Source organism: Odocoileus virginianus, chromosome 24 (genome assembly GCF_023699985.2).
Source record: "Odocoileus virginianus isolate 20LAN1187 ecotype Illinois chromosome 24, Ovbor_1.2, whole genome shotgun sequence".
Taxonomy (NCBI): domain Eukaryota; kingdom Metazoa; phylum Chordata; class Mammalia; order Artiodactyla; family Cervidae; genus Odocoileus; species Odocoileus virginianus.
This window is the reverse complement of record NC_069697.1, coordinates 6,650,011-6,674,425: the sequence shown is the minus strand read 5'-3', so window position 1 is coordinate 6,674,425 and position 24,415 is coordinate 6,650,011. Positions and strand designations below refer to the sequence as shown.

The 24,415-nt window shown below is 35.7% G+C and overlaps 1 protein-coding gene across 8 annotated transcripts in view; it reads right to left on the bottom strand.

Moving 5' to 3' along the window:
- Window positions 1–24,415, bottom strand: part of NAV3 (neuron navigator 3) — an 889,111-nt gene that overhangs the window by 229,869 nt on the left and 634,827 nt on the right. For all 8 annotated transcript variants that reach the window (XM_070454242.1, XM_070454243.1, XM_070454238.1 and 5 more), the window contains 2 exons: window positions 20,993–21,065; window positions 17,778–17,961 (listed from right to left, as the gene is read on the bottom strand). In XM_070454242.1, the coding sequence (XP_070310343.1) occupies window positions 17,778–17,961; window positions 20,993–21,065 (257 nt within the window). The remainder of the gene's footprint in view (window positions 1–17,777; window positions 17,962–20,992; window positions 21,066–24,415) is intronic.

Sequence of the window (24,415 nt, the reverse complement as noted above, 5' to 3'; positions counted from 1 at the left end):
CCTTGTCTTTCCTGACCTCACTCTTCACCCAGGGAGGTGAAACATCAGAAAATTGGAAAAGTCAAGCTCTGAGGTCCTGATACTGGCTGTTGGCCCCACTGCCTCTGATAAAGTTTGAGACACTGGTTGTCATCTAAACAACAACAACAAAAGGAACAAAAATACAAGCCCAGTTATCAGCAGACAGGATACCACCTCACTCAGCTTTGCCCATGAGAAGGGGGAAAAAAACAACTCAGCACAAATCTCATCATATATACAGCTTACACTAACCACTGGACAAACCTTAGGAGGCAGAAACCAAAAGGAAGAAAGAATTCAACCTTGAAGCCCGGGAAAAGGAGAACTCAAACACAGTAAGTTAAAAAAAACTAAGGAAAAGGCAGAGAAATACTACACAAATGAAGGAACAAACTAGAAACACAGAAGTCCAAATAAATGAAGAGGAAATAGGCAAACTACACGAAAAACAATTCAGAATAATGATAGTAAAGATGATCAAAAACCTTGAAAACAAAATGGAGAAAATGCAAGAATCAGTTAACAAAACCTAGAATAATTAAAGAATAAACATACAGAGACAACACAATTCCTGAAATTAAAAATGCTCTGAAAAGAATCAATAGAAGAATATCTGAAGCAGAAGAACAAATCAGTGAGCTGGAAGATAAAATGATGGGAATAACTTCTGAAGATCAGAATAAAGTAAAAAGAATGAAAAGAACTGAGGACAGTATCAGAGACCTCTGGGACAATATCAAACGCACCAACATTTGAATTATAGGGGCCCCAAAAGAAGAAGAGAAAAAGAAAGGGTATGAGAAAATTTTTGAAGAGATTATAATTGAAACTTTCCCCAACAAGGAGAAGGAAATAGTCAACCAAGTTCACAAAGAGGCACACAGTCACAAGAGGCACAGAGAGTCCCATACAGGATAAACCCAAGGAGAAACAGGCCAGGACACATGCTGATCAAACTAACAGAGATGAAACACAAAGAAATAATAGTAAAAGCAGCAAGGGAGAAGCAACAAGCAACATACAAGGGAAACCCCATACACTTAACAGCTCATCTTTCAGCAGAAACTCTGCAGGCCAGAAGGGAATGGCAGGATATATTTAAAGTACTGAAAGGGAAAAATCTACAATCAAGATCACTGTACCCAGCAAGGATCTCATTCAAAATTGATGGAGAAATCAAAAGCTTTTCAGACAAGCAAAAGTTTACAGAATTCAGTACCACCAACTAGCTACACAACAAATGTTAAAGAGACTATATAGTCAAGAAATACGAGAAGAAAAAAGAGCTACAAAATCACTCCCAAACAATTAAGAAAATGGTAAGAGGAACATATATATCAACAATCACTTTAAATGTAAATGGATTAAATGCTCCAACCAAAAGACACAGACTGAATGAATGGATACAAAAACAAGACCCATAAATATGCTGTCTACAAGAAACCCACTTCAGTCCTAAAGACACATATAGACAGAAAGTGAGAGGATGGAAAAATATATTTCATGCAAATGGGAAGCAAAAGAAAGCTGGAGTAGTAATCCTCATATCAGACAAAACAGACCTTAAAGTAAAGAAGATTACAAGAGATAAGGAAGGACACTACATAATGACCAAGGGATCAATCCAAGAGGAAGATATAACAATTGTAAATGTCTGTGCATCCAACATAGGAGCACCTCAATGCATAAGACAAACACTAACAGACATAAAAGGAGAAATTAATAGTAACACAATAATAGTAGGAGACTTTAACATCCCACTCACACCAATGGAAAGATCATCAAAACAGAAAATTAATAAGGAAACACAAATCTTAAATGATACATTAGATGAGATGAATCTTATTCATATCTTCAGGACATTCCATCCAAATGCAGAAGAATATACCTTCTTCTCAAGTGCACATGGAACATTCTCCAGGATAGACCACATCTTGGGTAGCAGATCAAACATCAGTAAATTTAGGAAAACTTAAATCATATCAAGAATCTTTTCTGACCACAGCGCTTTGAGACTAGATATCAATTTTCAAAAAAAAAAAAAAAAACCTGTAAAAAACACAAACACATGGAGATTAAACAATACATTTCTAAATAACCAACATGTTACTGAAGAAATCAAAAGGGAAATCAAAAAATTTCTAGAAACAAATGACAATGAAACCCTGACAACTCAAAACCTATGGGATGCAGTAAAAGCAGTTCCAAGAAGGAAGTTTATAGCAATACAATCCCACCACAAGAAACAAGAAAAGTCAAACAGACAACTTAACTTTACACCTAAAACAACTGGAAAAAGAACAACCCCCCCAAAAAAAATTAGTAGAAGGAAAGGAATCATAAAGATCCAAGCAGAAATAAATGAAAAGGAAATGAAACAAACAAGAGTAAAGATTAATAAAACTGAAAGCTGGTTCTTTGAGAAGATAAACAAAATTGACAAACCTTTAGCCAGATTCATCAAGAAAAAGAGAGAGATGAGTCAAATCAACCAAATTAGAAATGAAAAAGGAGAGGTTACAACAGACAATGCAGAAATACAAAGGATTATAAGAGACTATTATGAATAACTATATGTCAATAAAATGGATAACCTGGAAGAAATGGACAGATTCTTAGAAAAGTTCAATCTTCTGAGACTGAGACAGGAAGGAACAGAAATTATGAACAACCCAATTACAAGTACTGAAATTGAAGCTGTAATCAAAAAACTCTACAAAAACAAAAGCCCAGGACCAGACGGCTTCATAGGAGAATTCTATCAAACATCTTGGGAAGAGCTAATGCCTATCCTTCTAAAACTCTTACAAGAAATTTCAGAGGAAGGAACACTTCCAAACTCATTCTATGAGGCCACCATCACCCTGATACCAAAACCAGAAAAAAGATAACACAAAAAAAGAAAACTACAGGCCAATATCACTGATGAACAAAAATGCAATAATCCTCAACAAAATTTTAATGAACAGAATTCAGCAACACATCAAAAAGCTCATACACCATGATCAAGTTGGGTCTATTCCAGGGATGCCAGGATTCTTCAATATACACAAATCAATCAATGTGATACACCATATTAACAAATTGAAAGATGAAAACCATGTGATAATCTCAATAGATGCAGAAAAAGCCTTTGAAATATTCGGCATCCTTTCATGATGAAAAATCTGCAAAAAGTAGGCATAGAAGGAACCTACCTAAACATAGTAAAGGCCATATAAGCCTACAGCAAGCATTATTCTCAATGGTGAAAAACGGAAAGCATTTTCCCTCAGATCAGGAACAAGGTGTCCACTTTCACCACTATTATTCAACATAGTTCTGGAAGTCCTAGCTATAGCAAACAGAGAAGAAAAAGAAATAAAAGGAATCCTGACTGGAAAAGAAGAAGTAAAGCTCTCACTGTTTGCAGATGACATGATACAGCACACATAAAACCCTAAAGATAGTGTCAGGAAATTACTAGAACTAATCAGTGACATTAGCAAAGTTGCAGGATAAAAAATCAATACACAGAAATCACTTGCATATATATATATATATATACACACACACATATTATATATATATCACCTGCATATATATATACACACATATATATATACACACATATATAAATACAAATATATATGTGTGTCTATATATACACATATATATACACATATACATATATATACACACATATATATCACTTGCATATATATATACTAAAAATGAAAAATCAGTAATAGAAATTAAGGCATCAATCTCATTCACCATTGAAACAAAAAGAATTAAATATCTAGGAATATTCTTACCTAAAGAGACAAAAGAACTGTACACAGAAAATTATAAGACACTGATGAAAGAAATCAAAGATGACATAAACAGATGGAGAGATATTCCATGCTCCTGGGTAGGAAGAATCAATATTGTGAAAATGACTATACTACCAAATGCAATCTACAGATTCAGTGAAATCCCTATCAAATTACCAATGGCATTTTTCACAGAACTAGAGCAAAAATTTCCAATTCATATGGAAAAACAAAAGACCCCAAATAGCCAAAGCAGCCTTGAGAAAGAAGAATGGAGCTGGAGGAATCAGCCTTCCTGACCTCAGATTATACTACAAAGCTACAGTCATCAAGACAGCATGGTACTGGCACAAAAGCAGAAACATAGACCAATGGAACAAAATAGAAAGCCCAGAAAAAAAACCCAAGCCCCTATGGGCACCTTATTTTTGACAAAGGAGGCAAGAATATACAATGAGGCAAAGACAGCCTCTTCAATAAATGGTGTTGGGAAAACTGAACAGCTATATGTAAAAGAATGAAATTAGAACACTTCCTAACACCATATACAATGATAAACTCAAGATGGGTTAAAGACATAAATGTAAGACCAGAAATTATAAAACTCTTAGAGGAAAGCATAGGCAGGACACTCGATGACATAAATCAAAACAAGATCCTCTATGACCCACCTCCAAGAGTGATGAAAATAAAAACAAAAGTAAACAAGTGGGACCTGATTAAACTTAAAAGCTTTTGCACAGCAAAGGAAACTATAAGTAAGGTGAATAGACAACCCTCAGGATGGGAGAAAATAATAGCAAATAAAACAACTGACAAAGGATTAATTTCAAAAATATACAAGCAGCTCATACAACTCAATATCGGAAAAACAAACAATCCAATCAAAAAATGGGTAAAGACCTAAATAGACATTTTTCCAAAGAAGACATACAGATGGCTAACAAACACATGAAAAGATGCTCAACATCACTCATTATTAGAGAAATGCAAATCAAAACTACAATGAGATATCACCTCACACCAGTCAGAATGGCCATCATCAAAAAGTCTACAAACAATAAATGCTGGAGAGGGTGTGGAGAAAAGGGAACGCTCTTGCACTGCTGGTGGGAATGTAGACTGATACAGCCAGTGTGGAAGATGGTACGGAGATTCCTTAAACAACTAGGAATAAAACCACCATATGACCCAGTAATCCCACTTCTAGGCACATACCCCAAGGAAGCCAAAATCGAAAAAGACACATGTATCCCATTGTTCACTGCAGCACTATTTACAATAGTTAGAACATGGAAGCAGCCTAGATGTCCATCGACAGATGAACGGATAAAGAAGTTGTGGTACATATACACAACGGAATATTTTCAGCCATAAAATGGAATGTCTCTGAGTCAGTTCTAATGAGATGGAAGAACCAAGAGCCTATTATACAGAGTGAATTAAGTCAGAAAGAGAAAGATAAATATTGTATTCTAACACATATATACAGAATCTAGAAAAATGGTACTGAAGGATTTATTTACAGGGCAGCAATGGAGAAAGAGACATAGAGAATAGACTTACAGACACGGGGAGAGGGGAGGAGAGGGTGAGATGTATGGAGAGAGTAACGTGGAAACTTACATCACCATATGTAAATAGATAGCCAACGGGAATTTGCTGTGTGGACCAGGAAACTCAAACAGGGGCTCAGTCTCAACCTAGAGGGGTGGGGTGGGGAGGGAGGTTCAACAGGGATGGGAATATGTATACCTATACTGATTCATGTTGAGCTTTGACAGAAAACAACAAAATTCTGTAAAGCAATTATCCTTCAACTAAAAAACAAGTTTTAAAAAATAAAAGTAATGATCCAAAAAAAAAAAAAAAACAAGAAGTTCGGTCTTGTCCCACCCACTCTCCTTTTGAAGATGGGTGGTCTTGTCACTCCTTTCGATCAGTAGGTCATCATGTTTGAAGTACAATGTCTCTGAGATGTCCATGCTGGTGAGGATCTATGTTGTCACTATTGCAATTGAGCTGCTGGACAGGTGAGTGAAAAAGTCACCTTGGACGTGATTCTTCAAGGACGTTTTGCCTCCTACTGGTCTGTGACACCCCAGCCATTCCAGCCTTCCCGTGAAAGTCCCAGACACAGTGGAGTAGAGAGGAGCTTTTCCATGTCTGACTCCTAAGCTTACATTGTCCATGAGTATAAGAAAATCATTATCACTTGGGCCAAAATATTTTATATAGCAAGAGAGACCTAGAACACATTTCTACTTTCACTTCCTCCTCGGCCAGAAAGGTGGCAGCTTCTGGAATGTGAAATGGCATCCTTCACCAGCTCCTTTGTTTGACTCCTGTCCTCTGCTGAAGTAGTCTCCACACCTCACTGAACCGTCTGCTTAAACATCCAGGTTCTCTATTAGTCTGTGGGTGATTTGAAAGATTAAAGCATCACCAGATCTCAGCTGCACATCTAGCATAATTCTTGGCACATAGAGGGGGCTGAATCTTTATTTGCCGAAAGGTCACATATGAGCTTTCAAATCACCAATAAAGAAGAACATTGTGCTCTAAGGTAATATACGAAAGATCATTAGAACAATATTGTTTTCCATTAAGCCATATGGTATTCTTGGACTATGCCCAACTGCATAGTGACTAGCTCACTAAAACATAAAAATAAGACACAAGAACAGTAATTTTTTAAATAGATGTACTTAATATAACTGAATAGACTGTGTTAACCAGAGCAATTTTCATATCACGTAGGTTTTTACAACTCATCTATATTAAGAAACCTTATACAAAACTATCTTAGAATCAATCATCTTTCCTTCCTTTAGTCTACATAACTTTAGGCTTGGAGTCACACAAATATTATAAGAATGGAAATCCCTATACAAAATCCCTCTCAGTCAGACCTTTAGTACTCTATTCCCAAATAAAGGGAAATGATGCTTAATCATAACATCACATTGTTCTCTTAACAACACTATTCCCAAAGAGCCAAAGAGGAATACAAAGAAACAAATTTTATAACAGGAGGTAAGACATTTCTGGGGCATAAATTTTGGTGTAATTTTTTACCTCCAAATTTTACCTTTCTTTTATAAGACAGTATCATGTGAAGACGACAGGAATTATTTCCTTTCAAATTTACTAAATAAGGAGAAATCAGGGATAAATTACCCAAGATGTATTATAATTAACACATTGCAAGAAAGTTTTAAACTAGGATTTTTATATAAAATAACAATCACTGAAGACAATAGGGCACATTCCCTAAAATTTTTTAAGACTGAGATGGATTGAAATATATTTCCTTATATATCCTATGATTGCTAAGGGTAGAAACGAAACCAGATCTTCAGAATAAATATTATTTAAACCAAATTCTTCCTTTAGTAGGTATAGTTTCCCTTCTGTAGGATCCTTGTGCAATGTTATAAAATGATAACTGACAAGATAATAGCTCTAAAAAGGAGGAAAGTGTTCAGACACTTCTGCAAAATATTTTTTGTACCTTATTCAAAAATATTTAAGACATTTTGTAACAACTATTTACTTCAGAGCATTTTTTAAAATATATTGTCCCTACACATAAATTTTGCTGAGACTTCACTAAAAACAGTTATTGCCTAATCCATAAATGAGTCAGAAACTTAGCCTTCATCCACATGTGTTTCTTTTTAGCAGCTGGGTGGCTGAAATATCATCCTGATTACACATGAGACAGGTTACTGTGTTAACTTATCCCATTAGTGAAATATGGTATGTAAATATCTTACAACCTCTGTCTAATCTTAAATTTCAGCTGACAGTTAATAAGGCCACCTGCATGGTCTGCTTTTGTGGGATCTCAAAACAGTAACTACAGAGAGAGATGCCTGGATAAGATATTACTGCATCAAAGTCTCATGCTCTTTTAGGAATGCAGAACTTCAAGATAAAGGAGAACTCAGGAAACCAGGCTCATATTTCTCTCACAATGTTACCATAAATTAGATTTTCCACACTGCTTTTACTTACATGTAGCTCAAAACACTATGCTGCTGCATGGATCTTTTCCATTTACAAATTTTAGTGTGGAGGAAAATTATATCCCAGTGCATTCAGGGCTCCATTCCAAAGGTCTATTTTAATGCCACTACCTCAAAAAAACAAAAATAACTGGACCCTCAATACTGCTAGATAAAACTATTATTAAAAATTTAATTATTGTTTTATATTAGAGTATAGTGGATTTCATGTTGTGCTAGCTTAGGGGTACAGCAAAGTGATTCAGCTGTATACTAATATGTATAAATGTGTGCTAGTCATTCAGTCATGTCTGACTGTTGTGACCCCGTGGGCTATAGCCGGTCAGTCTCCTCTTTTCATGGAATTCTCCAGGCCAGGATACTAGAGTGGGTAGCCATTCCCTTCTTCAGGGGATCTTTCTGACCCAGGGATCGAACCTGGGTCTCCCATATTGCAGGCAGATTCTTTACTGTCTGAGTTATCAAGGAAGCCTATTTTATATATATAAAGGAATCTGAAAGGTAATGTATATATATAGAAAAGAATCTGCAAAGTAAATTTCATATTATTTTCTATATATATTGGTTATTACTATTTTAAGCAAAAATAAATAAATAATAAATAACAAACATTGGCAAAGACTACCCTGAGGAGTGAAAAATCTGGATTACTTAATACTTCTGAACACTTAATTGTAGTAAGCACGAAATATGTTAACAAATTACTTCTCAGTATACTCGTTCATGAAAATGACGTATAAAATAATTATATAAATGTTTGAAGGTCTATGAGAAAGTAGATTTCAAGGAGTCCTTGCAACTGAGCTCCTCTCAATTTACTGCAAAGCAAAGGTAATCAGCAGTACAGTAAGTCTCACATTGTTAAAGGGTAACTGGGGTCTCAAAACACTTCTGATAGTGGACTCTGATCTGGAGTCTTCCCTGCAGGGTTGTGTTTATACATCTTTTGAGACTGAGAGGTCAACCAGAAAGATGTGGGTGCAGGGGGGTGGTGTAGTGTGGGCAATGAGGGTGGTCAGAAGCATAGGGCATGGAATATGAAAAGGAAAACGTCAACAGTGCGCTTTGCAATGAAGAAAGACTCTTGACCCATGGCAAGACTATCTCAGCTGCAGAAACATGCAAGTCCCCACATTCAGTTCTTTGCTTATTCTGTCATCCTCTGATTATAATTTGCCTTTCTCTGTATACCTTATGACAGGAAAATATTCGATGGTTGTACTGAAATGATTCTGACAGTTGGGTTTTCCCACTGTAAGACAATAAGTTGAATCTCTGATACACAGATGTCAGTGCAAAACAGATTAATACATAATCATTGCATATGGTATAAAATTGCAGATATAATTATCAACTCTACATTTGTTCTGTCACTAAGTCATATCTGATTCTTTGCAACTCCATGGACTGTAGCATACCAGGCTCCTATACCCACACAAGAATACTGGAGTGGGTTGTCATTTCCTTCTTCAACTCTACATTACCAATGCTCTATTTGAGAAGAGAATGTCCCAGAAATAGTAAAGATTGAATAGAACCAAAAATTTCTAGTGTTTGGGAGACAAAGTTCATACAATACATAAACAGGATATCAAAATGTCCTGGAGTAAAATATTCAAGAAATAAATCACAAGTTAATTATTATGAGTCATGGCTCTGTGATGATACATGAATACGTTTGGCAGTTATAACACCAAATTATGAAATAATGGTTTACAGTGTTTTTATCTCATGTCACAAAGACATTTATGTCAGAAAGAACACATGTCTTAAATTCTCTAAGGAGTAAGTCTAACAATTTAGAAGATATATTCTCACAGTTCCCTTGGGAAGGTGGAGCATAATTGTGATGTTTTCATTTTCTCCCTGGATAAGTTCAGCGAATTGATTCTCATTTATTTAAAGAAAATAATAAAGTTATTGGAATGAAGAATGAATCTATCAAAGAATGTGATGCCATAACATGTTGATAAAAAATAATTAAGGTTTAAGTTCATAACATCAAAGGATATCATTATAGATAAAAGGGGCCATCCATGACCAGGAGGCTTCAACAGATTTGGGGCAACTGAAAATAAATGAAGTATTTTTGATGGAGAACACACAGCAGGGGAAGCCTCATCCTACTATACACATGGGGGGGGGGTTCAGTCTGTAAGAGTGAAGGAGGCTGTCAGTCCATAAGAGAGAGGGAGGCTGGACTAGGAAACTGCAGAGATGAAGGAAGTATAAAAAGAGGGAGATTAATCAAATACTTATGTCAATTACTATTGCTGCTCACTCTATGACCAGACATAAACAAACCAATTCACTGACCATTCAAACAAACAAGAAACAAGTTTAACTATAACAACTAAATAATTCCAGAGAAAAGACGCTGGCAAAGAGGGGTCCCTCAATTTATAATATCCCTCTAGAGCAACATTAAATGAGCCATGGCCTGTTCTTTTCTGTTTTCTTTTTTTATTGAAATGTATTACTCAGCCATTAAGAACAAAATAATGCCATTTTCACCAACATGGCATAATATAGTTTCCCATCTCTCCTGGAATAAAATTCACAATTCTTATCATGGCAACAGGATCATACTATCTGATCTTTCTCTGAAATATATCCTACTCTTCTTCTACGTTCTTCTTTCTGATACAGCCAAATTGGGTTATTTCCTCTTCTTGGAAAAAAAAAAGAAGAGGTAGACTCCTAACTCAAGGTCTTAGCTCTAGTTCTTCTGTCTGCCTGACACTCTCTTCTATGGGATAACTACACAGCTAGTTCTGTTTCCCCCTTTGCTCAGTATCATCTGAGTGAGGACTTTCCCAGAAACCTGTTGAAATGCAGAAGAACATTTATTTCTCCTGTTCTGATTTATGCTTCTCTACCAACAGCTGCTCAATTACTAGCACATATTTATTTGTTTATTTTTTTATGGTTTGTCTATAACTAAATATAAGCTCCAAAAGGGCAAGGATTCTTCAATTTACTTTATCCTCTGCTGTATCTCCAATGTTTAAAAGAGTGTCAGGAACACCTAAGTGCTTAATAAACATTTGTTGAATATATTAATGCGGGATTGGAGAGATGGGACAGTGCATACATCAGGGGTTCCAGATTTGATCACTGGTCAAGGAACTAAGGGGCCCCCCTGCTGACTCAGATGGTAACAAATCTGCCTGCAATGCTGGAGACCTGGGTTTGATCCCTGGGTTGGGAAGATCCCCTGGAGAATGCATGGCTTACCCACTCCAGTGGGCTTCTCTGATAGCTCAGTTGGTAAAGAATCTGCCTGCAATGCAGGAGACCCTGGTTTGATTTTTGGTTTGGGAAGATCCTCTAGAAAAGGGATAGGCTACCCACTCCAGTATTCTTGGACTTCCCTTGTGGCTCAGCTGGTAAAGAATCTGCCTGAAATGTGGGAGACCTGGGTTTGACCCTGGGTTTGGAAAAGTGCCTGGAGAAGGGAACAGATATCCACTCTAGTATTCTGCCCTGGAGAATTGCATGGACTGTATAGTCCATTGGAGAAGGAAATGGCAACCCACTCCCATCCTCTTGCCTGGAAAATCCCATGGATGGAGGAGCTGGTTGCAAAAAGTAGGACAAGACTGGGCGACTTTCACTTTCACCCTCTCCAGTATTCTTGCCTGGAGAATATATCTTGGAGTATATTTGCCTGTCAAAGGCAGAAGAAGATGGTGACAGAGGATGAGATGGTTGGATGGCATCACAAATTTAATGGACATGAACTTGGGCAAACTCCAGGACATGGTGAGGGACAGAGAGGCCTGGTGAACTGCAGTTCATGGGGTCCCAAAGAGTTGGACACGACTTGGTGACTTAACAGCAGCAACAACATGGAACTAAGATTCCACGTGCCATATAGTGACGAAGCTCATGTGCCACAACCGGAAGTCTGTGCTGCAAGGAAAGATGCAGCTGGGACCTGATGCAGCCAAATAAACAAATAATTTAAAAAACAATGATCAAATGAATGAATAAAAGTTAGTGGCAGTAGCATTTTATTTATCTATAGGGGAATAATTACTAAAGGAAATACCTAAAATAATGAATGGGGTTACCTCCGTTTAGCTAGATCAGACCTTGGAGGCTCTGAGCATTGGGTCATTATTTTTAAATAATGATGTTATACTTTGAACTACTTTTATGTAATGCATAAAAGAAGTTAGAAGTGTAATGGACAGAACTGATCAGAGAAAGGGAGAAAGAAAGGAAGAGTGATGCAGTTGACCTGAGGTATTAATTTTGATCTATAATTTTATTATACATTGATATGACCTTAAAGTGAGAGGAGGGAAGATGAAAACGGCTGGTTTGAGTGTTTATTACATGCTAAGGGTTGTGTTAAGGAGGCACTTTAAATACAAATCATGTCCTGTGGTCTTCTCAATACCCTTTTGAGAAAGGTATCACCATTCCAATATTAGAAGTAGGAACACTGGTATTTGAGCAGGTTAAAATAACTTGTCTCATGCCACATCACTGGGAACTGGTAGGCAGAAGTGAAACCCATGTTTGCCTGATTCTAAAATAACCAAAACTATAGAGATGATACCCCATCATAACAGCAGAACTATGAAGGGCTGTCAAGCTTTAAAAACACTGAATAAAAGCATAGAACATAAGCACTGTGTATACATACACTCTTAGTATTACACCCTTTCTTGGTTCCCTCACTCAATCAACTAAAGAATAATTTCTTTCCCTTCAATTATTTCTCTTTAGGAATAAAAAGATCCTGATATTAAAAAGGAGATTCATAAATGTCTCTGTTGTTTGTTTCATTTTCTTGAAAGTTTAATTGATTCACTGTTGCTTTTGAAGAGCACACTATAGTCCACAACACAGATCTGAATTAAGCAACTAATTGAAGCCAGGCTCATGAGGGCTTAAATTACCAGAGCTTTCCTGTCATCTTAAGTTAAACTTCTTCTATACTTCTCAAGATTTATAACCCCAGGCTGAAAAGCTGCAAACTGTCCCAGTTTCACAGTGAATCTCCCAGAAGGAAATGATGTTTCCTGGAAAAGGGGAAGGCAAATGTCTTTAATGGAAGAGGGTTCCAAAAGCAATGTGTGTGGCAGGGGTCACGGGAACCTTGGCAAGGGGCTGCAAAGGGAACAGGCAAGTCACTCAAAAAGCATGTGCCCAGAGATTTTGCAATTTGACTTGTGGGTCCTGTAGGAAGGAGCAAGTTCATCTAAACAACAAGTGGACACATTCTTGACTTTCTCCTACAAAATGAAAAGCAGAAGGACAAATGATCCTCTGTGGGGGTCATAATCTCCCAAATTCCCAAAATAGCTCTCAGTTTAGTTCAGAAAGATTTGTTATCACTGTCTCTAATACTCTATCATCTATGTAATTTCTTACCTACATTTTCACATGCATTTTGTTTCTTTCTCAGATGTTTCATGAAAGACTAAAAAGGAATATAGTCAGGGATCAGTGAGGATGAGGCAAATAATTTCATGCGTCCAGATAAGGTCTGATGGTTTCACTACATACCACTCTGAAACTAACTATAAACTAACTATAGTTCAATATCATGACCACCTAAGAATCCAGAATACATTTATCTTTGATATAGTATTTTTATAAATATACACAATTTTCATTTTAAATGACCTACCATTTGCAACTTTAAACATTAGAGAGTCTTCCTACTTAAAATTAGAAGCAGCTATAATAGATTCATTCATTTTTACCTTAACTCACTTCAGAAATCATTACTGAGCACCTACTGTGTATAATGTTCTTGTTTAATATCTCAAAACGTATTAAAACATAAAAACACTACTCTCAGGGCCTACACTCTGGAGGGGAGGAAGTAGTAAGAATAAACAATGACTATAATAAATGTGTTTTAGGTTAGAGAGTGATTAGGGCTATGGAAAGGAAGGGAAAGCACAGCAGCCACGATGGACCGGCAGCCTGGAGTGTTAAAAGAGTAATCACGGCCACCATCAGTGAGAAGGTGACGCGGGGGCAGTGACCTTGAGACATTTAGCCAAGCGCCCCTGGAGGAAGCACACGCTAGGCAAAGGAATCAGACACAGCGTGTTTCCTAAGCAGGGGCAGGCCGAGGCTATCTGACAGCATCTCAAGGCTTTGAGCAGAAGAGTGACATCTGCCAGGTACGTTCAGTGAGTTTTAGATCTGACCCAGTGAACCCCCAGAACAACCTCATGATATTGGTGCCATTGCCCTTTTAGCAAACGAGAACCTGAGCACAGAGAGGCTTGGTAAGTGGCCCACAGTCACACAACTAGAAAGAGGTGGAACTGGGATCCAGGTACAGGCAGTCTGATTCTAGAGGTGAGCTCTCAACAAGAAGATGTGTCCTTGAACAAGACACACACCTGTGCTCACATCTGCGTCCACAACCACACACACACAAACACACACTCAAGAGTCTAGAGGAAGCCGCTAAGTTGGACAAGGAGAGTTTGCACCCCACTCTGTTTCTCTTGGTTCACATTTGATTTTCTCTCTTGTATATTTTACTTGTTAAACTTTAGATTAAAATGTCTATTTGAATGAAAAATGTTCAAATTGAAACATGTGGTGTTATTCTCAAAAGAGTGAAACAAATCAGCAATTCTTAGTGTATAAAATAAATATTGTGGAAATCTAGGCATTTATGCCAGTTTATTTAATAAGCAAAGTGAACAAAACAAAAACATTTTCATTAAACAAGGTGCACTAAAATCATTTCAGGTCTACCAAGAAAAATAGAAGAACATTTTCTGGCTAAATATCTAGAATAATATAGGAATCAGTCATTTAAACCGTTCACTTGGAAAGACCTTTGAAATCAATAGCAAATCTTCATAAATCATGATTTATGACACACATCTCAAGCAAACGAACAGAAATGTGTCACTGGGCTGTTTTCCACATTTATCATCTTGGTTCTATAGTATGGACACTTAAACCTTTCCTATGTATACTGTCAATATAGGTTTTGAAAATGCTTAAATATGTTATTACATTTCAGTTCACATAAACTATAATCATATACTATTTCACTATACAACCTTTAGCAATATTTAAGTAATATTTTAGCAATTTTTAAGCAATATTTCTGTCTCTGTACAACATTGTAAACTCTAATTCCTTTGGCAAATTTTACTCATTAGTGAATGATTAATAAAGAAAAATTACAGTTTCACCAAAAAAAAAAAATGAATCACAAAAAGGCCACGGAAAGATAAGGGATATTTGTTTTTACTCAATAATGCAAATATGCTCCTGTTCTTTAAGCTTGTCTTGGCATTTTGTGATGTTGTGTGAAACTGTGTAGGAATCAAAGTGAAAAATATAATCTACAATGTAAGTTCTTTGAATTTCCTTAAGAATGGAGAAGGAGAAAAAATAAAACATATACTTTATTATTAACTTTTGAGGGGTGGTTGAAGAAATAGATCTAGATTGCTTATCAAACCTACACAAATGTAAATAAGTATTAATCTCTGAAATAAAGCATTCTCCAAAACATATAATAAAATCTGTTGAAATAAAGACTTTGAGCGCCTCTTTATCATGGCTCTAACTAAGCTCTATATTTAGTACAATAAGTACTCTGATTTATTAAATTACTAATCCAAAAAGTAATTAAATCCAATTTATCAAAAGAAAAAAATTAAGTCTGGGTTCCTAGGTGGCGCTCATGGTAAAGAACTCCCCTGCTATCCCAGAATTAAAGGACACTAGTGAAAAGAAAGGGCTTCCCAATGCTTTTTATAAACAATTCATTGAAAAAAAAAATAAGATAGCTCTCCCCAAGATGCTGTAAAATGGCCATGCCTATTCTATATAGAGTTCTATATTTTAAAATATTATCCAGCTTCATAATATCCACGCATATCTAGCAAGAAGAGGAAAAAATCTCCCCCAAAGGGTTATAACCACTGAGAAGTCTGGGGCAAGAAACTCCAATGACAGATACAGAAGTAGAATGAGGAAAAAAAGTGACAAATGATAGCTCATCTCATTTCCAGAGTCAACATTCTTTGCACAATACCATTTCACTTCCTGTATTTTTCTAGCTACTATTCTTGCTTCTTGTCTATTCAAATGGCTTAAACCAAACTCTTAAGAAATATTATTTCTGGCAGGTCTCAAAATCTAGATCTGATTCTATTAACCAATACCCCCCAAATTAAAGTCATATGTTTTATTTTTCTCCTCTATTCTTAAGGAAATACAAAGAACTTATACTATAGATCTTTTTTTTTCCACTTTGATTCCTGAACAGTTTCACACAACATCACAAAATGCCAAGACAAGTTCAAAGAGCAGAAGCACATTTGCATTATTGAGTAAAAACAAGTATTCCACAGCCTTTGTAGGACATCCCAAATTTTTCGGTGAAACTATAATTTTTCTTTATTAATAATTCACTAATGAGTAAAATTTTCCAAAAGAAGTAGAGTTTACATGGTTGTACAGAGACAGGAATATTGTTTAATATGAATCAAGGGGTGGTTGACAGATGAAAGAGGAGATTTCTGAACTGTTGACTACTTGACAATAAGTGGGAAGTGGTTTGTGAATGTATTTTGGAATTTTGTATTAGTTTCTTCAGTCAGTACTAATTGCCAAAAACAAACTCAAGGCAAACTGTATTATTAGGTTTTAGGTTTGGCATCTAAGATGGAAAAAGTAAATATTTGATACATGTGTATATTTTAGAAGATGATAAAGAGTATTTTTGTATTGGACATTCTCTCTCCTTAAGAAAAACAATCACAGCTATGTATGTGATAGAGTTAATGAGCTGATAACCCAAACACTGATCAGAAACAAATAAACAATTTGCATGAAATCTGTTAATCTTGTTCAGTGATTATTTTTTGATGTGCCAACCTAGCTAGGTTTATTTAGTCCCACTCAGCACCAATCTGGGTCTTTCTGTGAAAGTGTTTTGTGGATGTGGTCTAAATCCATAGCATTTGACTTTAAGTAAAGGAGATTATCCTAGATTATCACTATGATATTAGGCCCAATTCACTCCTTGAACAGTCTTAAAAGCAGGAGTGCGGCCTCCTTGAGAGATGAAACTCCACCTGTTTATAGCAGTTTTGGCTCACGCTAACAGTCTCAGCCTGTCCTTTCTTTTGGGCTGCCGTTTGGCTTCAAATTCGCCTTGCCAGCCACACAATCATGTGAATCAATTCTTTACAATGAATCTGTTAACACTATTTTTTACTGATTCTGCTTCTCTGGCTGAATCATGACTGATGTAATTCCAAACTGAAAAAAACAGTAATGAAAGAGTAAAGGATGTTGGAATGGTTTGTCAGCACTCGATCCTGGCTATGTCTACATGTACCCACAGACTCAAGTGAGACAAACATAACCTGTCTATATAAATACACACGTACACATATACACATGTGTGCACACATACAGTCTCACATCAAAACAGCATGTTCCCAAACACTCAAACTCCTATGTTTAACAGACCTAAACTTTTTGACAGATCTGATGATTTAATCAATCAGAAGCACTGACAAAAGAAAACTATACAACTGGAGACCAAGACTCCAAAGGTACATTCTAAATAATAGTTTTTAGAAGCAAGTAACTGTGATACACAGCTTACAAGAAAGACACTTCACACATTTCGATACAAACCACAATCACCTTCAGAAAACAAACACAAATATTTCACCCAAAAAGTGGACAAATGTTGGTCATCCAAGCAGAAGAGGTTTTAAATTCTTTAACATTAGTCAAATAATCACATCGCATTGATACAACTACATAAATACGGTGACCAAATTCACAGACAAAAACTTATTAAAAACCGGTTGGCAGCATCCCACCCTGGTTGTGTCTACATGCTCCCACAGACTCCCATCGATGTAAGTTCATTTTAAACACATCCCCCGCTCCCCTCCCTTACCTGGACTGCATATCTTGCTGGGTTTTGGCCTGGCTGGCTTCTGCTTGAGGGGACACGTGGGTGACCCGCTGTTGCAGCTCCACCAAGGACTGGTAATACTGCTGCTGATGGTGCTGCTGCTGCTTGTAGCGAGATAAACTGAAAAACAGCCCTAGAATGGCTTTTAAGTTTCCATTTCTTATTTCTGTATCAAGCGGAAAATATAAAAACAGGATCATAGAAAATGATTTCTTTTAACAAAAGAAATTCTAGAAGCAGTACTGTAAATTGCTTCTAATAGACTCTAAATAGACTAAATCTTTGAAGATAGAAATAAGGCTTGGTTTTCTCTGTCACACATTTAAGTCTGATTTTCTAAAACATGTTAACATTTTTTACATAGCTTAGAAATTGCAGAGAGAGAGCAAAGCTTACTCAAGGGATGCTCTTTGTTGACCCTGAACTACAGTTTTTCTCGAGTTAGCTTCTTCATGCAGATGGACAGGCGCTCTGTCTTGCGTTCATCATTTGATTTATCTCTCATTCTGTCTCTCTCATAAATGGGCTTCCCAGGTGGGACAGTGGTAAAGAACCTGCCTGCCAATGCAAGAGACTCAGGAGACACAGGTTCGATCCCTGGGTCAGGAAGAACTCCTGGAGCAGGAAACGGCAATCCACCCCAGTATTCTTGCTTGGGACATCGGTTGGGCAGAGGAGCCTGGTGGTCTACAGTTCACTGGGGTCTCAAAAGAGTCTGACATGACTGAGCTCACGCATACACACATATTGTCCCTCACAAATGCACACAGCTGTTACCAGCGGAGGGATGCCTATGAGCTAGAGAAAGAAAGCCACTCAAATGCTCAGTGCCCTGCATTACAAATACTGATGCTGTATGCTGCTGCTAAGTCACTTCAGTCGTGTCCGACTCTGTGCGACCCCATAGACGGCAGCCCACAAGGCTCCCCCGTCCCTGGGATTCTCCAGGCAAGAACACTGGAGTGGGTGGCCATTTCCTTCTCCAGTGCATGAGAGTGAAAAGTGAAAGTGAAGTCGCTCAGTCGAGTCCGACTCTGCAACCCCATGGACCACAGCCTGCCAGGCTCCTCCATCCATGGGATTTTCCAGGCAAGAGTACTGGAGTGGGGTGCCATCGCCTTCTCCACTGATGCTGTATGGGTGTACCTCATAACTGTTAGCAGTATTCTAAATCACCCACCATCCAATTTATTAAAAAACTATGTATGTGTCCTCCAAAGAGCAGATGGCACCATAGTTATCCACTTTAATGCTATGATTCTTTTATTTTTAATTCATATTACATATTAAGAAATAATTAAGATTACTTTATGCATGACTTTAGATGCATGCTTATTATGCATGCATAACAGTGTAAGTAGATTAAGCATAATAGAATAAGTAGAATTTCTAGTTCTAAAACATGAGGCTCCTGTGAAAGTTTTTCTAACATTGAAGAAAAGATTAAACGTACAAAGTAGGCCACAGCACGAGCTAGTTTTTTCTTCTGGAGTTATAACTTTAGAATTAGAAAAAGAGAGGCCAGTAAAGTTGGATATAATGCTATGCAACCTATAATCATACTTTAAATGAAACTTGCCATTGGCAATAAAATATATCCTCTTGTGAGGTCAAGGTTTTATACCTCTTTTTCGGAATTTAGAAACATTAATAAACTACTTAAATTTCTTGCTCTCTGATGGTTTATAATGTCACACACACACTATGCAGTGGAATTATTCATATAAAATAAGGCTGAGTTATTATAACCCCTAACCTTCCTCACAGGGGCCATAAGTATAGGCTTGATCAATATAAAGCTACAGTGAGAAAGTATAAATTTTCTTGTATGAACCTGAAAGTATTAATTTTCTCCTGTGAAATCTATTGAATGATATTCTTTAAACTTCTTGTTTTATTACTATTCATGCTTAATAAATACAGAAAATCATTTTGACTATTCAAATATTTTTAGGAGATAAATAAAAAGCAACAGGTTTATGTTAATAAAAGATGTCATGTTAAAAGGAAGAGACATAAAACCAACAAATAGTAACATTTCTCACCTACTTTTAACCTCTTAGAAAGCAAAGTATCATCCTGGAGAATTTTATCATATATTATTCTAAGTAACAGAACTGTGAGTTAGGTTTGAACCTAAGTTTTGGCCATTAAATATATAATTTAATATTAAACATCATGACATAAACATATAAAGGATAGAAGAAATTCAAAATAAAATTTAAACAGTGCAGAAAAAAATTAAGAAAAGTAAATAATCCTAGTTCATGTTCATAATATTTCAGATGTCACACAATTCCTACTTTTCCAATGGCAGTAAAACTTGTAAAACTTAGAACTATCTAACATTTCTACTATCTGTAGGGGTGGAGAAGGCTTTGCTGAGTAAATTGACTGTAGTAGAAACATTAAGTAACATAAATTGCCAGAAGTGATTAATGTAATATAATTAAAATTCTAACTTAAAAAATGCTTGTTGCTGATATAGATCTCAAAGGAATTGATGTATCATAACTTTAGTAATTGTTTTTGTTACTATTACTATTTGAAAATTTTGAAAAGGTTTCCTAAAAATATATGTTGAAGAAAAAGAATGCAGGGAAAAAAAGTGACAGATCTAGTTGTCTTTTTTGCTGTTTTCTATATTTCAATGTCAGTGATGATCTTTTAAACTTTTAAAAATGTTAAGGTCTTTACAAAGAACAATTATTGATACTAATCATTGAAGAACTCCCAAGGACTTCATTAAACTTAACAAATATTTAGACTTGGATTACTAACTTGATCAAATTATAGAATTGTTATTGATAAAACAATATTTAAGCATTAATTACACCATTTAACTGTATTTATGTTCATCTACTACCTAGCATTATCTATTCATCCATCTACTTAATATTCTAAAAGTACTACTTACTCTTTATAACATAAAGATATTTTGTTAATATGCCCCCCTTTCATATACTCAGTAATGTAAAGAATAACTTTGACAAAATCTGGAACATAGCTATATAAAGAAAGCATACATTAATAACCACAGAACTTATGAAACGTTTCTATTATTTTGGAAACTTTACTAATTTCCTTTTCTATATTAAGGGTCTATAAACTGTCACTTGAAATTTCTAGTGTTATAAAAAGTCTTTCAAATGGCATCTTTCACAGATGCCATTTGTGACAATTGTGCTTTTTCTTACCTTCAGCAGATAGACCTTGAACATTTACTCCTCTGGCTGCTAGAAAACTAAGGCAGACATCAACATTTTCAATCTGCAACATGAAAAGCAGTGAAAAAGTAACTTAGAAGATTATTTTTAAATACATAAATGAGCTAGAATGAAGCCAGAGAGAAATATAAAGAAAGAATGAATACTTAACATTCATTTCATACTAGAGATCTTTAACTGGAGTATAACTAGAATAATTTTGGCTAATTGCAGGATGAATATAAAGACTGCATTGTCTGATTTGGTACTTACAAACAATTCATAGAGGCCTGATCAAGAATGGCATTCTTACGGATTAGCAACCCACCTACTTAACATAAAACCAAACTGGTTTTGTGCTTCACAAGTAAGTCTCAACTAAAGCATCCAAACAGGAGACTCAGAATGCTAGGATGTGGGTAACTGAGATTCGAATAGTAATAGTAAGTTAAGTATTTCAAAACACAGATAAGATGGAAAAGGGGTTGACACACAGGAAATAAATGAAGTATATTTTCATTCTAAACCATAGAATTATTTCTTTTAAAAACTGTATTTGCTATGTTGTTTAAAAAAAAACAAAACAGGAAATTAACGTGTGATACAGTGTTATTAATTAAAGTACAAATTTGGTTCAAATTTACCAAAATTTTATGCTAGTGTTCATTCTTTGTTTTTATACATTATTCAAGATTCCACATTGTATTTAGTTGTGTAATGAGCCAGCTTCCGCTGCATGCAACAAATTCTGGTAAATTCTCTTTTCATTGGTATTTCATTACAAATATTTTCTAATTTTCCTTGCTATGTCTTCTTAGATACACCCATCATTTAAAAGTGGATATTTAATTTCCAAATACATGAGGTTTTTAAAGGATCTTTGGTATTAATTTCTCATCTTGACATCAATTTCTTTTTTTTTTTTTCCATTTATTTTTATTAGTTGGAGGCTAATTACTTTACAATATTGTAGTGGTTTTTGTCATACACTGACACGAATCAGCCATGGATTTACATGTATTCCCCATCCCGATCCCCCCTCCCACCTCCCTCTCTACCCGATCCCTCTGGGTCTTCCCAGTGCACCAGGCCCGAGCACTTGTTTCATGCATCCAACCTGGGCTGGTGTCATCTCAGCAATCACCCTGTGTTTTTTCAGGTTTCTAACTTTACTGAGGCTCTCAATGGCTAAGTCAAAGATCTCTCCTGGTAAATGTCACACTGCACTTGAAAATATGTGGATTATTTTAAAATATCTTTTGATATTGATTTTTAACATAATTCCACAGTGATAAGAGAACAGACTCTATGATTTAAATACCTTTACACCATTAACTTTTTACACTTGTTTTATGTCCCTGGTGTGTTCCAGTGTCTCCTAGTCTACAGTCTATGGGAACTTGAGTAGCATTTGCCTCCTACTGTTGTGTGAAAATTGTATAAATCTTAATTATATTAAACTGGTTCATGGTGCTTTTCAGGTCTGCTATATCCTTCTACTTTTCTGTATATTCATTCTACTAATTTTTGAGAGCTTGATGTTGAAACTCCAACAAAAATCTTAATTTATCTACTTAAAAATAACTGTATTATATAATGGAACTCTATGAAACTTTGTTCTGTATTTTCTAAGTCTCCTGTAAATATGTTATCTTATTTTCATAATTTAAAAATACAAAGAGAAAAACTATATTTGCATTCCTGTAGTTGAGTAATTCTCTGATTAAATACAGATATCGTCTTTGTAATTTAAAAGAGCAATGCCACTGCTTTTAAATAGTCCATTTCCACATGATAACCAGCAAATGATTAACCATTTGGGGTGAGAAGCCAAAAGAAACAGATTAATTTATGTTAATTCATGGTGACTGATCTCGGTATCAGTCATGGCAGTATGTAGCAAAGTTAAATAACTAAGACTTTGAAAGAGTGTAGGAAACTAGAAGGCTCCAGTTCTTTGTGAGTCATCTCCCTGGGTTTTTTGGTATTCCATAAATCTTGAAATTCTAAAGTAAATAAGATTTAAAGTTAATACTTGGCAAGGTACTGTTTTCTGTCTTATTAAATTCTCATCAAAAGCTATGTATGAGGACATACAAAGTTTTGCCAATGTCTTCTCTAGCTGAGCTTCATAGGAAGGTCAAAATGTCTTTCAAAGAAAATAAAAAGAAAAAATACATTCCAGACTTTGTCTTTATAAAATGGACAACTGTTTACATTTCTTTTTAAATGCAATTCTGTGCAAAATTAAAGCAATAATACCCAATGAGAGGTTTTTTTTGCTTTAAAATGATTCCAGCCAAGGTATACACACTTGCCTTGAGAAAAAAAAAATGTTTTATATTAATTCATTTCAAAATAAGTTTTACTGAAAGAATTATAGAGTTGAAGATGCTAAATATTAAATGACCAAGTGGACCTTCTTGTTCTACCTGTTTACATTGAAATATGTAAAAACCCTATAGTTCTGGAACCTACTTTGAATTCTTTCCTTTCTTCACATTTCATGTTATTAGAAAATGAGATAACATAAAGAAGGAAAGAATATTTTTGCCTTTGTGAGCTTTGTGAGTTTGTAATACAGCTGAAGAGACGAAAAAAGATGCGTAAATCAGCATAACACAAGGCATAATATTCCAAAAGAGAACTATAAAGAACACCGCGTGGCAGTGAAGAGAATGGATTTATCAGCTTTCACTATGGAAGCAGTATCATTTGGACACACAGGATAAGTCTGATTTTGATAAGCTTGGACACGCTTCAGAAGGAGGAGCAGGCATGCCCATCGGAGCAACCCAGAGCAATACAATTGCTCACAAGGACATCTGAAAACAGACCGTGCCAGCCTTTCCTCTTGGCAGTCGTGCTCACAGAGTAAACTTGGCCTGGCACTGAAAAGGCTCCAATGCTCACTGGATCCTAAAACCACTGCAATATAAAAAGTTCAATAACTATAAACCAGATAGCAGGCATAATACTTGACAGACGAGTTTTCTCTGCAGACACAGTGCAGCCTGGTTAGGGCATGTCTGTAGGTCCTGCTGTTATGAATCACACACAGAAAATATGTAGAAGAATATAAACCAAATGTAGCTTTTATCCTCTCCGGATGTAAATTCTTTTGTGACTTGTGCTATTTTAAATTAATGATTCTTCCCATTTTTCATGATAAACAAGTATTGCTAATATCATTGTATACACTAACTAAACTTTATTTCAACCAAAAAAATAAATAAGATAGCTCGGTTTGAGCAAACTCCTATCATATGGCAAAATTCAAATGATTATATAGATTTTAGCCAAAGATTTTATTATAACTTTTAAATATAAACACTTACAGAATTAAAGTAAAATGCAATAATGTTTTTGCATTGGTTAAAACTGTTAAGATGTTTGTTTTCATTCATTCACATA